General features: G+C 37.9%; 1 protein-coding gene across 1 annotated transcript in view; it reads left to right on the top strand.

The window, feature by feature from the left end:
• PREP (prolyl endopeptidase) overlaps positions 1 to 15,231 on the top strand; it is an 86,440-nt gene extending 71,209 nt beyond the window's left edge. The window contains exons 12-15 of the mRNA XM_063389722.1: positions 5,540 to 5,634; positions 8,690 to 8,821; positions 13,073 to 13,229; positions 14,039 to 15,231. Of these exons, the coding sequence (XP_063245792.1) occupies positions 5,540 to 5,634; positions 8,690 to 8,821; positions 13,073 to 13,229; positions 14,039 to 14,333 (679 nt within the window). The 3' untranslated portion in view covers positions 14,334 to 15,231. The remainder of the gene's footprint in view (positions 1 to 5,539; positions 5,635 to 8,689; positions 8,822 to 13,072; positions 13,230 to 14,038) is intronic.
• Positions 15,232 to 15,906: the final 675 nt, after the last annotated feature.

The raw sequence follows: 15,906 nt of genomic DNA, 5'->3' as shown, positions 1-15,906 counted from the left end.
CTATTAAGTTTATGTGCTACCAGTCTTGCTTTAGAGTTAGCACATTTCGAGAAATCCTTTGTAGTTCTTGCCTTTCTTGTTTGCTGTGATTGTATTTCTGAATAGCATTTACAGTTTCTTTTCCTTTTTAGCAAATACCTGTGTAACAATGGACCTCCCATCTTGTGCTCTGTGATTATTTGCAAGCTTTTATCTGCCTCATAAAGCTACACTTCTACTTTTCTGTGGTTCTTGAGAGAGACAATTACATAACAGCATAGTTTTAAAATTCTTTTATACTTAGGTTCAACCACTGATTTATTTCAGTTTATTGTAGATGCTGAAAACTGTGATAAAACTTACCATGTTTTCATTTTTAAAGAATGTAAAATAAATATTACACATCTATTGATTTAAGGTAAAATTTCAGAGATTGCAGAGCTGACATGAGCTAGTTGCTGGCAAGAGGAGAAGTTGTTTCACAGTGCCTACTTCCACCTCCCATCCATTAGCCCTAGTGCTTGCTGGAGCCTTTGCTAAGCTGATTTACCTCACAAGAATGACAGAAAACTGTCCCAGCAAAACGGAGTGGGTGGTTTTCTGCCATTTTGGCAAGCTAAAAATTAATTCTCGTAGGAGTCCAGCAAACAGCAGCAAGAGGGTGCAGCTGACATTTAGAAGAGAGGGAGATGAGAGGTAGGAGCAGTGACCTATATTTTTTGAACTGTATGAAACCCTCATTATACAGTTCATAAATTAGGAATATGCATCTGTAACAGTCCCTTAAAAGTAAATGCACAGAGAACTATCAGTGACCTCCAGATCAAAATATATTATCCCACTGACAATGTAAATAAAACATGATTTGCCACACCTCCCTCCTTACTCTTCTCCCTCTAATATCAAGATATAAGTTCGCAGATTTCTCCTTCTAAAAGAAAAAAAAGCCAAAGCCTTCAAATACATGTTTATGACTAGTAACTTGAGAATTGAGTACTTGGTAAGAGAATGCATTCCAAAAGTAGGCAGGCAAAATCAGGGAAAGGAAACCGTAAGACAGAATTTATGCCAGAAAGGCAGGATGTCCACTTCACCCTTTACCTGGCAGATTCCACTAATGTTTTACTCCATCCCTGTTACTATATACTGCAATATTCCACAAGTCCAAGTGCTGTTCCATCCATGATTTGGTCTTTTTTCCTTTCCTTTCCTTTCCTTTCCTTTCCTTTCCTTTCCTTTCCTTTCCTTTCCTTTCCTTTCCTTTCCTTTCCTTTCCTTTCCTTTCCTTTCCTTTCCTTTCCTTTCCTTTCCTTTCCTTTCCTTTCCTTTCCTTTCCTTTCCTTTCCTTTCCTTTCCTTTCCTTTCCTTTCCTTTCCTTTCCTTTCCTTTCCTTTCCTTTCCTTTCCTTTCCTTTCCTTTCCTTTCCTTTCCTTTCCTTTCCTTTCCTTTCCTTTCCTTTCCTTTCCTTTCCTTTCCTTTCCTTTCCTTTCCTTTCCTTTCCTTTCCTTTCCTTTCCTTTCCTTTCCTTTCCTTTCCTTTCCTTTCCTTCCCTTCCCTTCCCTTCCCTTCCCTTCCCTTCCCTTCCCTTCCCTTCCCTTCCCTTCCCTTCCCTTCCCTTCCCTTCCCTTCCCTTCCCTTCCCTTCCCTTCCCTTCCCTTCCCTTCCCTTCCCTTCCCTTCCCTTCCCTTCCCTTCCCTTCCCTTCCCTTCCCTTCCCTTCCCTTCCCTTCCCTTCCCTTCCCTTCCCTTCCCTTCCCTTCCCTTCCCTTCCCTTCCCTTCCCTTCCCTTCCCTATCCCCTATCCCCTATCCCCTATCCCCTATCCCCTATCCCCTATCCCCTATCCCCTATCCCTTTTCCCCTTTCCCCTTTCCCCTTTCCATTTCTTTCCATTCCTTTCCTTTTTCTTCCTTTTCTTACCACAGACATGAGTGCTAGAAAGCAGCCACAGGATGGCCAGGGCTGAAGCTTGTCACATCACTCACTGGGATCCTGAGCTGAGATGTAGCCATGGAAGTGTAACCAAGTAGTAGCCAGCTTACCTTTAAAAAAAAAAAAAAAACAAACAAAAAATTCCTGGCTAAATACACCTGGGCTTTTTTATTTAAACTTAAGGCTCTTAAAACTTTCCACAAAGCACTCCATCTTCTCCTTTCCAGTGGTTCAATTCTGTCCTGTGTATCTTCTAGCCTGTACAGTATTTTCTTACTGGTATTTCACACCCATCAGCATGAGCCAGCTCTCTGGTTTGGGGAGCTTATTTCTGCTTAATTCACAAATTTGTGTTCCTTTTCACACCAAAAATGAAAAAATTGTTTTTCACTGAAAGCAATAGAAACAAACCAGCAGGTTACAGGATCCAGAAATAACTGCAAGAATGATAGGCCAAAGTCATTAAATCAGTTACAGAAGTGATTTATTTTTGAATGCAAGCATGCATGTTTCATATGCTGCTCTGGACTGGAGAGCTGCATTTGGTGGCATTTTGAGATGGTGCTTGCTAGAGCACTGTCATTAATTTATACAGCCCACATAAAAAGTGAAGGCTGGTGGAACTGATACCAGTGGCTTGGCAGAGTTGCTGGGGAAATGCCATCACAAACCCACCACTAATGTCAGATTTGGCTAACTACACTGTAGGAACCAACATGTTTCCCTTCACTGTTCTGGGTGTGCCTGCATAGGTACAGGAGAAGCAATTTCTAACTCATCCTGGAATACAGCTGGTTGTGCAGCAGACTATGAAATTGCATTTCACTGCCAGGTTGTTCCCAGCCTTTAAGCAAAGAGGTGGTGCAGGGAAGAGAGACTGTGAGACTGGAGAAAGGTCAGGCAACAGAGCAGCCCTCAGTGCAGAGTGCCCTCCTTTTGCTTATTCTGCTACCGCTCTCTTCAGCTCCACAAAAGCTGAAAAAGCAACCAAATCCTGGCTTAGGACTTCTTCCCCATAACCTGTGCACTAGCCTGCATTTTTCTGTCAGCTCTAATACCTGACAGCAGATCAGTCATTCTGAGGAAGTAGTATTGCTCTGTGAAGCACAGCTCCTCACATTGTTCTCTACTGTAAAAAACAGTATCTGACATTTTTGGTTTGGTTTTGGTTTTTTTGGGGTGTTTTGTTGTTGTTGTTGTTTTGCTTGTTTGGTTGTGGTTGTTTGTTTGTTTGTTTGTTTGTTTGTTTGTTTGTTCCTTAAGAGTGATTAGAGGGTCTGGAAAGGATCTCTACATGGCAGAAACTATCTTCTGATCCCTCCACTGATTTCATCCTGACCCTGTTGCCCTTTCCTTTACCCTGCTTCCAAGAGAGAAGGAAGAACAGGGATAATGAAAAAAGGCTACAGAGAATGTTGGGAAGAGCAGGGAGGCAGACTTTACATTGCAGAATGAGGCATTTCATAGCCATGCAGGTTGACTTGGCAGTTTGCTGTGACTCAGACACCAAGCTAACTTGAAATGAAGTCTGGAAGCAAGAATCCACCAAAAATACAGGAGGTAGTAGTAGGGTTGTGTGTGAAACTTGAGATTTGTGCTGTCTGATTACTTGGAACTTTCAGTCTTTTAAAAGGTAATAAGTGTGGATTCTATACTTATAAAATGTGGTTCCTTGAACTTAAAAGTAGAGAGAAAAACTTTGAGAAAGTTTGTTACAAGTTTGAACCTCCCAAGTATTGATCGAGGTGGGGTCCTGACTCACCATGATCCTTCAGAAAGGCACAGTGTCTTTCAGCAGACAGAAGAGGAAGGACTCTGTTGTGGAATATTTTATTTTTTAAAGTATTTTCAGGCAATATGTTTGGGAAGCAAGCTCTTACCTTACCTGTAATTCTTACTTGCTACTTCGGATTATTAGGTAATCAAGTAACTTTGGACCAAGAGGTCCAAAGCTTGAGGCAGACAGGGAGAGGAAGTGCAGAATATTTTGGGAGGTTTTGTGACTCTACATACCAAAAATTTAGGAGCCACAGCCTCATGAGGCAGCCTACTGTCAGGTTACTCCACATTAGCTGTGTAGAAATGTGTTGAAATTAAGAGTCCTGGAGTTTGACAGAGTAATGCTCTCTGACCTTTGCACAATGTGTCTGTAGAATATCAATCTTGCATTTGATCAGCATGTCACAGCAATCTAAGGAAAACGCAATTCACAGTGATGGTCTTCAGAATTGGTTTTACGGAAGCTGAGCTAATTCATGCTTCCTGAGCTATCTGATGGGCTGGATAACCAGCCTAGGTGGAAGGTTTTCCTTCGATAGTTATGAAAATACAGAAATCTCTTACCAGTTATCCTTGTGCTTTTACTTTTGTTTCCTTACTGCTTGATATATACTCTCAAGAACATGTGCCAGTACATAGGTAATTGCTTTGGGAGGTATGAAAACTTCACCTGTTGTGATACTTCATCCACATGAGACACAGTGTAGGACTACCATTTTTCAAGCCATTTCTGATAAGCAGTAGTGGGACTTAGAGGTAAAAGGATGCAATCCTTGCCCTTGTGGTTAAAAAGTTTATTTTCTGCAGGCATTGGTTTCTGGATGAGCAAAGAATTCAAGTAAATAAGAAATTTAAAGAAACAAGACATTTCCTACTAGAAGGAAAAAAAAGACATGTTGAGGTTAAATTTTAATATTTTACTTGTCGCTTTAGCATATATGTGGTTTGCCTTCTGCAGCTTCTGCCATGTTAAGGTACTGACTCAACAGATCAGCAATTAGCATTTTTTAATTGTTGAACATAATTTGAATTACTTCAGTCCATTTGAAAAAAAAATAATATCTTTGATACTTTTGCAATTTGGCTTTTTTAAAAAATACACTATTTTAGCTTGCAGACAGGTTCAGGAGATAGTAGGGAAGGCAGAACCTGTAGTTTTATGTTATAATATTTGTTTTGTATTTAGCGACATGAGAGGAAAATGAATAAGAATGGGATTGGCCAGCTGCTGACTTGGCTGCTGACCATGGCACAAAAGAATGGTAGATACAGAATTTTTCTTTGCAAACACAGTATTGCAGAGGTCCAGAAGAAATATATTAAGCAGAAGTTAGGTTGAAAATACCTGCTCATAAACAAAGATCAAGTGCTGATCTTAAATCTTAATTCTTTGATTTCTTCCTTTGGGCTAAATCTTCCTTTCCTCTCTGAAGAAGTGGAGATCCCATAAAAAAACAACAATTCAGAAAGCTATGTAAGTCCAGTGGTACTGCATAACTCTAGTGTGCAGACTAAAGGCTTTGAAGATAATTCTTGTAAATGGTGACACATTCTGAGTGGTCATCTGTTAGGCCAAACCAATGGCCACTCTTCTCCGAAGAGCAGAACTAAGGGAGGAAGAACAGACCAGTACTGGTTCCTCCCCCTCCTAAATCTGCTGGGAGTTTGATTTCCATTGATAACCATTGAAAAAAGCCAAACTACTCAGGTTCACCATCAAGAGGGACTTAAGTCACAACTTCATGATTGATTTTGGGAGAGATCTTTCCCTCAAAGTATTTTTGTCGAAGTGGTAGGTGTATAAAAAATTGGAAAGTAAAAATAATCCTCCTATCTATTTGCTTTTTCAGCGTGTCAAGACTTATTTTTGTGCGACACCTGGGAGGTGTTCTAGCAGTGGCAAACATCAGGGGCGGGGGCGAGTATGGAGAGACCTGGCACAAAGGTAAGTCAGTCAAAGCACAGGAGCAAAACTGCAGGCTTAGCAATGAAAATCGCAACATCATCTTTTCACTCCCTCTTCCATGCTCACATCTCCTTTTGCATTTTACTTATTCTGCAAAAAAGTAGATCTTTTGCCTTACTTGCATGTTAGATCTGTACCTTGTCCAGTGTTAATCTGATGGTTTTCATTAGGTTATTTTCATTTTTGCAGCCTACTTAAAAACTGTTTTGTACAAAGACAATATTTTCCAAGAAAATCACTGTGGTTTTTTAAGCAAGATCAAGTTCCTTGGACTTAAACACTGGAAAATGCAGCTATTTATCTTCAACTGAACTTACAAAAAATGTCAGTCTATTGCACATGACCTGGCTTGCTTTCACATACCTCTTTCATTATTGCAGGTGCCCAATTCTAAATCCCCAAGACAACAGCACTGACTATTTAGACTCTCTTAGTATCTCACACATACACACAAAAAAAATTTGCAGAACTTTGCAGAAGGTGTGAACTCTTGGGTTCACAGTATAACTCTTCTATATTGTCTTTGAATAATTTATGAATAGACCTTTTTTTTTTTTAATATTTGATGAATATGACTGGGAAAATGTGTTCACCAGAAGGGTTGTCAAGCACTGGAACAGGCTGCCCAGGGTACTGGTTGAGTCACCATCCCTGGAGGTATTTAAAAGACACATAGGTGTGTCTTAGGGACACAGCAGAGCTGAGTTAACAGTTGAACTTGATGATCTCAAAGGTCTTTTCCCACCTAAATGGTTCTCTGATTCTATGACTGAAATTCATATGAAAACTGTCAGCTCCAGAAGTGTGTTCACATCATCCCCTCCACACTCTTGGGGGATCCAACTTGTAGGTAACCATTTGACCTTTTAGGGTTTTTTTAAGCTAATTGTCATGCCACAGGGAAACTCAGTCAAACACTGAAAAGCTCTGTCAATCTCTTTTCCCCTTTTCTTAACACTTTTGATGTATTTCTGTCCATGTTTTTCCCATCAAGTCTTTGTCTTAATCTTTCAATTGTCTTTGCCTTATTGTGGACAACTGTCCACGTTCCTACACCAGGAGAAAAAGCTTGAAAAGGTCCATCTTATCTCAGGAACATACCTATCTTTATTTAATGGTGACACTTTACTTGTATTCCAAGAATTTGGTGCATAAGTTGCTGGGAATGTTGTCAGCAAGGCAAATGTAGCAAAACAGTGGTGCTTATCATCTTGCAATTTGCCATGGCAGTAATCCATAATATCTTTTTATCAGACAATGGGTATTTCCAGATCAGTGCATCTTGATTTTATTATTTCATCTGTGGTAACTATTTGTCTGGGTCATTTCCTCACAATTGAGTTAATTATGCAATAGTTTCATAAATAGAAGCTGTATGTGCTTGCAGATACAGGATATTATTGCTAAAGATGAAGTATCCTTCATTAATTGTAATTTGCAGATTGATTTGTAGTAGATTTTAATAAAATTTATCGTAATATGGTAATGCTTCTTTGATCCACCTATTTCCTGCTTGATTTTGACCCAAGTCTTTTATTGCAGTTTGAAATAAAATATGTGTCTGTTATTTTGTAATTCCAGAAGCAATTACAGAAGGTTTTTTTTGCTTAGGTTTAATTTTATAAATAGGATTCTGACCTTACACCAGCTTGGTGTTTTGAGCAAGGAGTAAGATTTATTTCTCCTTTATTGCCACATACTTGAAGTCTTTTTTGTTGTCCCGGTATATCTCTCTTCAAGATTCTTGTTAATACAAAAATCATGTGTATTGCAAATGTACTGGTTTCAGTTCTACAAGATCTTTATGACTAAATGTTAGACTTATTTTGCTGAACTTCTCTGATGTAGAAACAAGGTTGTCTAGGATCACTTGATGGAGAATGGAGATAAAGAGGCATCTCCAGACTGTAGCTCATCTCACTTAATTTAGGGTAAAATTAGTTGTCCTGGAGGTTCCTGGATCATAAGAGTAACCTCAGGCAATCAACTTGGAATAATCATCCAGCTTTTAAAGAAAGTAGAAGAAACTGGACTTCCATTTCTGCATCCTTTGAGCCCTTCTTGCCTGCCACTGCCTTTGCTACAGGAATTCCTAGTTCCTATTTCTTACTAGCATTTAATTGCCTGAGATTACCATGGTCTTTAGGTAGGATAACCTTTGAGGAGGATCTAGTTATAGTGTCTTGCCAAACAAGCAAGATTTGAACAATTATGAGTTCTCTAAGCTGGTACTCTTCTACTAAAATAATTGAAAGAGTGTAGGTATAACCATCCTTCTCCTTCCCTATCCTACCCTCCAAAAAAATTTTTTTTTTCAGGCCTGGAAATCTTATCAATGATGTCATGTGAACCAATATTTTCTGTCATTATTTATTCCCTTATACATCTGATGACATTTGGAATTTCATTCAACATTATGGCAGTATCTTAAGCATTTCCATATTGAAAGCTAATTAATAAAATTTGAAAGCAAGATGCCACCCTGAAGTCTCTTTTTGACCATAGCTTCATATGATCTGGTGAAAACAACTAATAGAAAAAAAGTAAATTACCAGCCACATATTATATATCCAGGAAATTAGAAATGCTTATTTTATATAGCTTCTTTTATAAGCTGAATCTTTATTGCCTTAAGAAGCTGTCACTGAGTTTAATGATGTTTTAAAGACCCATTAGCTCAAACCTCTAGTAGGTTGTATGTAGTCATTTTGTATATATTTTGCTGTGCAAAGGTTTTGGCTTTCCTTTCACTGGTTAGGAACATTACCTGGCACTCACTCACAGTATAGGTATGTATTATTCAGAGCTTCTGAAAGCATCAGAATTGACAGAACCATCATTGACAGAACCATCTTATAGCCTCTCTGTGTTGACAGAATCTTTCATTTTTGCTGTTTTTCTGAGCTGCATCAATTATTAAAATGTTCATGAAACTGGAATTGTTCCCAGGTATTTTTTGCACACATGTTTTTCTGAAGAGATGGTATCAAAAGGATTTTATGGTATCAACTGATCTGTTTTGTTTCCGTGCTAGGTGGTATCTTGGCCAACAAACAAAATTGCTTTGATGACTTTCAGTGTGCTGCCAAATACCTCATCAAGGAAGGCTACACGTCCCCAAAGAAGCTGACTATTAATGGAGGCTCAAATGGGGGCCTCTTAGTTGGTAAGAACTGCTTGTCTCTTTCCCAGATTTGGTGCTGGGCTTATTAAAGTAACCAGACGAAAATTGAGGATGAGATCTGCCTGTCAAAACTTGCCAGAATATCAATGCATTAATTATACCAGGTGTTAAATATGTACAGTAGGACTTCATTTGCTGTTTGCATAGGATATTGGAATTCTGCAGTCTCCGGCAAAGGCTGACTGTTGAAAGCCACGCAGTCTTTTGTGGTAAGAGCTAACCCTGTGGTAGAATCACACAGAAAGTAAGAATGGTTTTTTAAAAATGGAGTTTTTAAAATTTTTCTTTCTTCGGGTTAACCTTTACAAAATAACTACTGAACTATTAATTTATGATTTACGTAGCATTGGAAAACTGTGTGTGGTCTGTTACAATACATCTTGTACACTTAAAATTCACTGCTGTGTTCTTCAATTCAAAGAAATAAATAGCCTCCTCTTAAACAGAAGTCTTATCACAGAAAGATCTCGTGTTCTGAGCAGTCTAAGAGCTACAAAATATATTTTTGATAAGATCCTTATCTGAAAACATCTGAAAGTAACAGAAGAAAAAGGAAGGTGATTTTTTGATGCAATTTTGAAAGGAAAAAGAAACACTAATAGTATCAGGGTCTGTTTACCTTTTTTTAAGCAGCATAAAAGGTGACAGTATGACAGATTTGAGCTACTTATGTGAGAAGGGGGTAAAAACAGCACCTCAAGTTGATAAACCACTGAGTTACTAAACGTGAGCAGTTTTACTAGGCCCACTCTGCTTGCTCTTCTTTTTGTATTTATCTGCTGCTCTATGATGACTTTTGATTTTACTCTATTTTTCAGTGAATTAGCATCTAGCATAAGCAACAGCTCTTTGGTCTAAGCCATCTTGGCTAGACCTGCATTATTATTTTTAGAAAGCAATTGTTTCAAAGAACAAGTACTCATAAAAGTTGTATTTTGGTTTTTGCTTATATGCTTCTCAATAACAAGTGGCAGCAGGTGTCTGTGCATTGAAAATAGAAATGGGTAAATATGATAAAGGATTAAAGGGTTTGTGCTCCATTTGGGAATGCAGGCATTGCACAAGTCAATTTTGTGTGAGCCTAAATATATAGTTTGAAATGCAGTTAAACTCTGAATATATTACATAGCTTCTGAAAATACTCTTTTATTGTTATGTGGACTTCAGTGTCAGTCAGGATGAGGTTCATCCTCCCCAGCTTCAGTAATAAAACCCCCTGGTTTACTGGCTGAACTATTCAGCTGGGCTCCTTGTGTCAATAAGGGAAAGCAAGTGACAACTGCAGAAAATACATCATTCTGGTAGGAGACAGGTGTTAGGAATCTAGACCTCCCACTCTAAAAAATCTTGTTAGAATCCTTCCCTTGAATTTACTGGTAGTTTACAGTGAAGCAGGATTTCCATGCTGTTTATGAGCCAGATAGGGATTTTCCTTGACTGAGTAGAATTAGGTGAATTCAGGAAATTCTTGTAAGGTCTTTTCTATCAAAGCAATTGTTCTTATTTATTGAAGAAAAAGCTGACAAGGAAGAGTACTGTCACTCTTCCAAAATACTGTTTCCTTTCAGTCAGACTAACAGGGGGTGACTTTGAGGACTGCAGAGCCCTGAGCTCGTCGTGCCTCATTCAGCCGCAAAACAAGACTTTCTTGTCCTGCAGTGTGATCCCCAAGCTGAGCAGAGCAGCACAGCTGTGAGCTGAAAACCTTCCTGCAAATGCAGTGTTTACCTCTCATGTTTGCCTAGACAAAACTAGTTCTGACATTTTGGAGCTTATTTTCGTACTGAATTTTAAAGCTCAAAGTTATGTATAGAGGGATAAAATGCACAAATAAATTGTTTGTACTGCAAATCCAGGTTACACTTCATTAAAGCATATAATTAAGTATTATGGCTAATTAAAAAGGTGCAGTGTGCATGGATGAGTGTCTCCATAGGTGATTTCTTACTGAAGTAACTACTTAAGGAACTAGCAAGGAGCAATTTCTTCCAAAATCCTGAGCAACAGACAGTGCTTCAAGAGACACTCTGAAATAAAGAGTACTAAAATAAAATGTTATGGTAGTTGTTTTGGCTTTTGTTCCTACCATGATACAATTTATGATCATAAAAGAAAATAGCTTGAAGGGGAGGGATCTGATCAAAAGCTTCCATTAAAACCTGGAGATCTTTTACATAGTATGTCTTTAAGGCCATATATATAACTTATGGAAATGACTCATAAATAAGGAAGAGTTATTAGCATAGTTACATATCAGAGATGACCAAAAGTAAAACTTCGTTTTTCAGAAAGTAAAAATCATGTTTAAATGAAGAAAATAGAGTCTAGTATAAACTCTTGGCAGGGACAGACAGACCACAGGAGACTGATGAACAAATTGCTTCCAATATTAAGATTAGCAGTGACATTTTTCTATGCACATCAGAGGCAGGAAGCTGGCCAGATAATCTGTGGGACTTGCAGGTTAGTGAGATGTAAAAGGAGCATTAAAGAAAAATAATGCAAAGCAGAACAACTAAATGGTCTGTTTGTATTGATGTTCCCTCCTGAGGAGTAGGGGGGGTTCCCTGCACCAGTCTGTCTTCATGGAGAATATTATGGGGAGCTGACTCCAGTTGAAGCATCAGCAGGAGAGGTTTTGGAATTAATCAATCCAATGAAAAGCAGTGTGTTGCCAGGACCAGATGGTGCACATGCAGGATCCTAAGTGAACTCTGATATGAAATTGCAGACTACTAAGCCTGAATATCTGAGGAACAGAAGGGGGCAAGTGTAATGCCAAGTTTTAAATGGTTCATGGTGATCCACAAGATGCAGATGAGTAAATCTGACTTGTCTACTGGGCAAGCTTGTTGAAACCAATAAATAATAGCTGACATAAAAGAAAGAATTCTGCAGACTGAAGTTGCAGCTTTCAAATGTATCAGAGCTATGTGAGGGAATCGGGCTGCATAAGGGCTTGTAACAGTGATCTAGGTGAGGAGCTATTCTTGCGTTTTCAAAAGCTTCCTCACATAAGGCTGTGAAAGAAAGTCCTTGTTGACCTGGAAGCAAAGTCATGTCATGGTAATATCATGGTTAGCAGAAGGCAAAGAGTGGCAATAATCAGTCCATTTTCACAATGGGCAAAAATGAGGAGATAAGAAGAATTTGGAAAAGATTATACTTACATGTGAATGCACAGTGAATAGTTCTGAATTAATTAAGGGATTCTGGGATCCATTGTAGTCATTATGGGAAAATTTCAGTGCACTTGTTTCTTAAAATTCAAAAAAAAAAGACAAGGGAATTTGTAAAATCACCTGGGAAAAGGTTTAAATCAAAAAACAGGAATTGTAATTGAAGAACTTACTGCTACAGGATATGATAAACACTGGATGAATAAACAAGGAGAGAGCAAGCAGTTGTATTTGTAGGGGATGTGTGTTTTGATAGCTTTCTTATAGGATGGCTGGAGATAACTCCAACTCAGAGAAAACTGAAAGAACTATTATTATTATATATTATAATTATATTAATATTATTATTATATTATAATTATTATCAGATAATAATTTACAGGAAAGATCTCCCATTTGTCACTCTTATACATCAAACACTGAGCTTGATGTTTAAAAACAACTGCAGTTGTTTTTACAATATATGAGGCAAGCATTATTCTTAAAGAAATTGTCCCTTCCAGTTTTAGGAAGATACAAATAGTAAAACAAGAAAATACAGCAGCAATTCACTTTGTAAATTTGACCTTATTCCACTGATTTTCTAACAGTCTGCTTTTATCAAAACTCATTTCCTATGTATTTACACAGTAATTATGGAAGACAACTTCCATCAGTAAATGGAGGGGGTTTGATCCTTAATGCCCTTTACTTTCTTGAGACTAATGTTAAAAGTTTAAACAGTGAATTGTTTAGGTACCTTCAGTTCAGTAGTTCAAAATCTCACATGCTTTAAAAGTTCATTTCTCCTTCAGTGGTTTGAAAGGCAGTGTTCACAGAATGACATTTGTTGTCTGAAGAGCACAGAAATGGCTCTTAAGTTCTTTTGAACACATAATTTTTCAGAGTTATGTATTTTATCCATTTGTGTATTTGCTTACAGTTTTGCTTGAAACTCAATTTGACTTCATATTCACTGACAAACTATTCCCAGTATAACTTGGTAGTGAATCTTTTACTGTTGAACTTAATTCTTTAAGATCTGACTACTAACGGAATTGTTTTCCTGCTGAAGCTGCCTGTGCTAATCAGCGCCCTGACCTCTTTGGTTGTGCTATTGCCCAAGTGGGAGTGATGGACATGCTCAAATTCCACAAGTACACCATCGGCCATGCTTGGACCACTGACTATGGTTGCTCTGACTGTAAAGAGCAGTTTGAATGGCTGCACAAGTAAGTGCCTTTAAATACTTTCTGTGGTTGTTAAAATGCATAGTCTGCTCAACAGTTTGTGGTTGTCATGATCAATATCTATTCTAATGATTACTTCATCCTTTCCCGCACTGAATTTGGGGAGTTCAGCATTTCCTTACAAGTCAGATTTTGAATCAAAGACTGTCTTCAAAGCCCTGTTGAATCAAGTGGTCCTATTTTCAAAGACCTTGTTCTCCTAGCTGTTTTTAACAGTTCATAAGGTTTTCTTCTGAATAATGACTCTTTTAGGCTATTGCAACAGAATATTCTCAAGTGGACCACTACAAAAATTGTATTTTTTTACCATGAGGGAGAGACAGTCACCATTGTGAATTATGTGTATTATACATACATATGTGTATTATACAATGTGGGTGGGATTTATTTATAGGAATTGAATGGCAGTAGACCATAATGGGATCTTAATTAATTTCTGAACTTCTGTTGAGAGTCTCAATTTTCCTGTTTCCAGCAGGATGGATCCTGCTATGAACTTGACAGGTTTTGCTGCAGTTTCCCTGCTGGCTACCCTTGATACTTTGGACATTCTTGTGAGATGTACACATAGGTCTCCCTTGAAAATAAAGAAATGTACTTGCTTCACATTTCAGAGCCACTGGGGCCACTACTGAGTGTCGGTTGCCACTAGTGCAATTCTGATTAATGTAACTGAGAACTGTTCCTATTCTGAGTGCTAACAAATGCCATTGTGATGGTTTCAGTGGGAAGGGATCTTCTTGTTGGATCTTGAGGAAAAAGATACGGAAACATTTGTGTGTTTTTCTCAGGTACTCTCCGCTTCACAATGTCAAACTACCAGAGGAAGATGGCATCCAGTATCCCTCCACACTGCTGCTCACAGCAGACCACGATGACCGTGTGGTCCCTCTGCATTCGCTGAAGTTCATCGCTACCCTGCAGTACGTTGTGGGCCGAAGCAGTAAACAAACCAACCCACTTCTCATCCATGTTGACACCAAGGCTGGGCATGGAGCAGGAAAGCCAACTGCTAAAGTTATAGAAGAAGTGTCAGATATGTTTGCTTTTATAGCACGATGTCTAAATCTTGAATGGATTGAATAGGCAAAATGCTTATTACTGTCTCCTTTAGAAAACAAGGGCTTTAACATTTAAGAATAGCCACACTACTACTTGGTATAGTACTTACATTTAAGAACTTCAGTTTAATATTTTATTGATCCAACCTGCTAGGGAGTTTTTATCTTCTGTACTTCCCTCTTCTTGGCATTTCTTTGATTTTTTTTTCTACTGCATTCCAAATTCCATTTTGAAAAGCATGTTCAAAAAAATAGCTGAGTTACTCTCAGTACTTTGTGAAAATTTAGATTTCAAAATTAGTGCTAGTTGAGCTTATTTCCTGTAAACAATTTTAATGTATTTTACCTATAAACATGTCCAGATCATTTGTAATTAAATGTAAGTACTGTTCACATACAAGAACTCTGAGCATATTTTATTTACACAGTAATTTATTTAAGAATGTAAATTGAAGGTGTTCAGTGATAACCATGAAAAAATGAAGAGACAGTAATCCAGTTATGTCAAATATTATTAAAAAGCTTATATTACATTCTGTTCATAAACATGTTACAGTCTGTAATAACGATGCTGCTAAATTGTTCTTTCTTTTACAAAGAGACTTCAAAATGTCACCAGTTTTCTCTTCAGCCATTTATTTCTGCTCAGAAGAGAAAACTGGAGGCTGAAAAACTTGAAGAAATCTTAGATTCTCACTGTAATCTCAGTCAAGCTATACAGATACTCTCCAACAACCCGTGTGAAATTATTTCTTTAACCGTTTCTGACAAGTAAACCAGGCACTGATTTAAATAAATGAACAAAATATAAACTAACACAAAACAAAAAACCCACCCCAACTCAAAGCCACAGCTTTGTCCAGATAATTCAGGTTCACCTTTTTTCTGATGCTTCTGACAGGACATTCTCCAACAAGACAAAATCTGAATGTGCATATATAACCTAGTTTTGACTTCAAAACAGCAAGAGCTCGTAGTCAGACTCCCCTATGATTTGACACAGGCACATTATTTGAACTGCCATTTTCCCATCTAGGCTGTACAGCTATAAAGTAGATGTGAGTATTTGTCTACTGTGTAATCTCTGATGCACTGCAGCAATTAGAGTTTGATTTACAGAGAAAAAAAGTATTCTCTCAACTATTATTAGTCTTGTTGCCCCTCCAGAAAACATTGCTGTTTCTCACTTTTGGATGTACTGATGCAGTCTTCCAGAATCGTGCTTGTCGTTACATTCATACTTAGACCCTAAGGACTGTATTTTAACTCTGGGCTCAGGAGTTTTATCTATAAAGAAACAATGTCTTGGTGCAGGAAGAGGAGGGAATGGTATTTAAAAGACAGGGGCATGCTCTAAAGAGCAGCAAAAATAAAAATAAATTTGTACCAGAGTCACTCTGTGTTTCCCTCATGATCTGGACTTCTTTTGATTCCCTCTGGAGTCCAGGAAAGATCATCCTCTCCAGGCCCTTGTTATGTATGGCTAATTTAACTTTAAGAGAAAATAAAAAATTATTTCTGATAATTTGATTTTAGGAGAAAATAAAAAATGATTTCTGCTTTCATATGAAATACCACACCTAAAACCTGTATGTGGT

Source organism: Prinia subflava, chromosome 2 (genome assembly GCF_021018805.1).
Source record: "Prinia subflava isolate CZ2003 ecotype Zambia chromosome 2, Cam_Psub_1.2, whole genome shotgun sequence".
Lineage (NCBI taxonomy): Eukaryota > Metazoa > Chordata > Aves > Passeriformes > Cisticolidae > Prinia > Prinia subflava.
The sequence above is the reverse complement of the archived record's forward strand: the minus strand, read 5'-3'. Positions and strand labels throughout refer to the sequence as shown.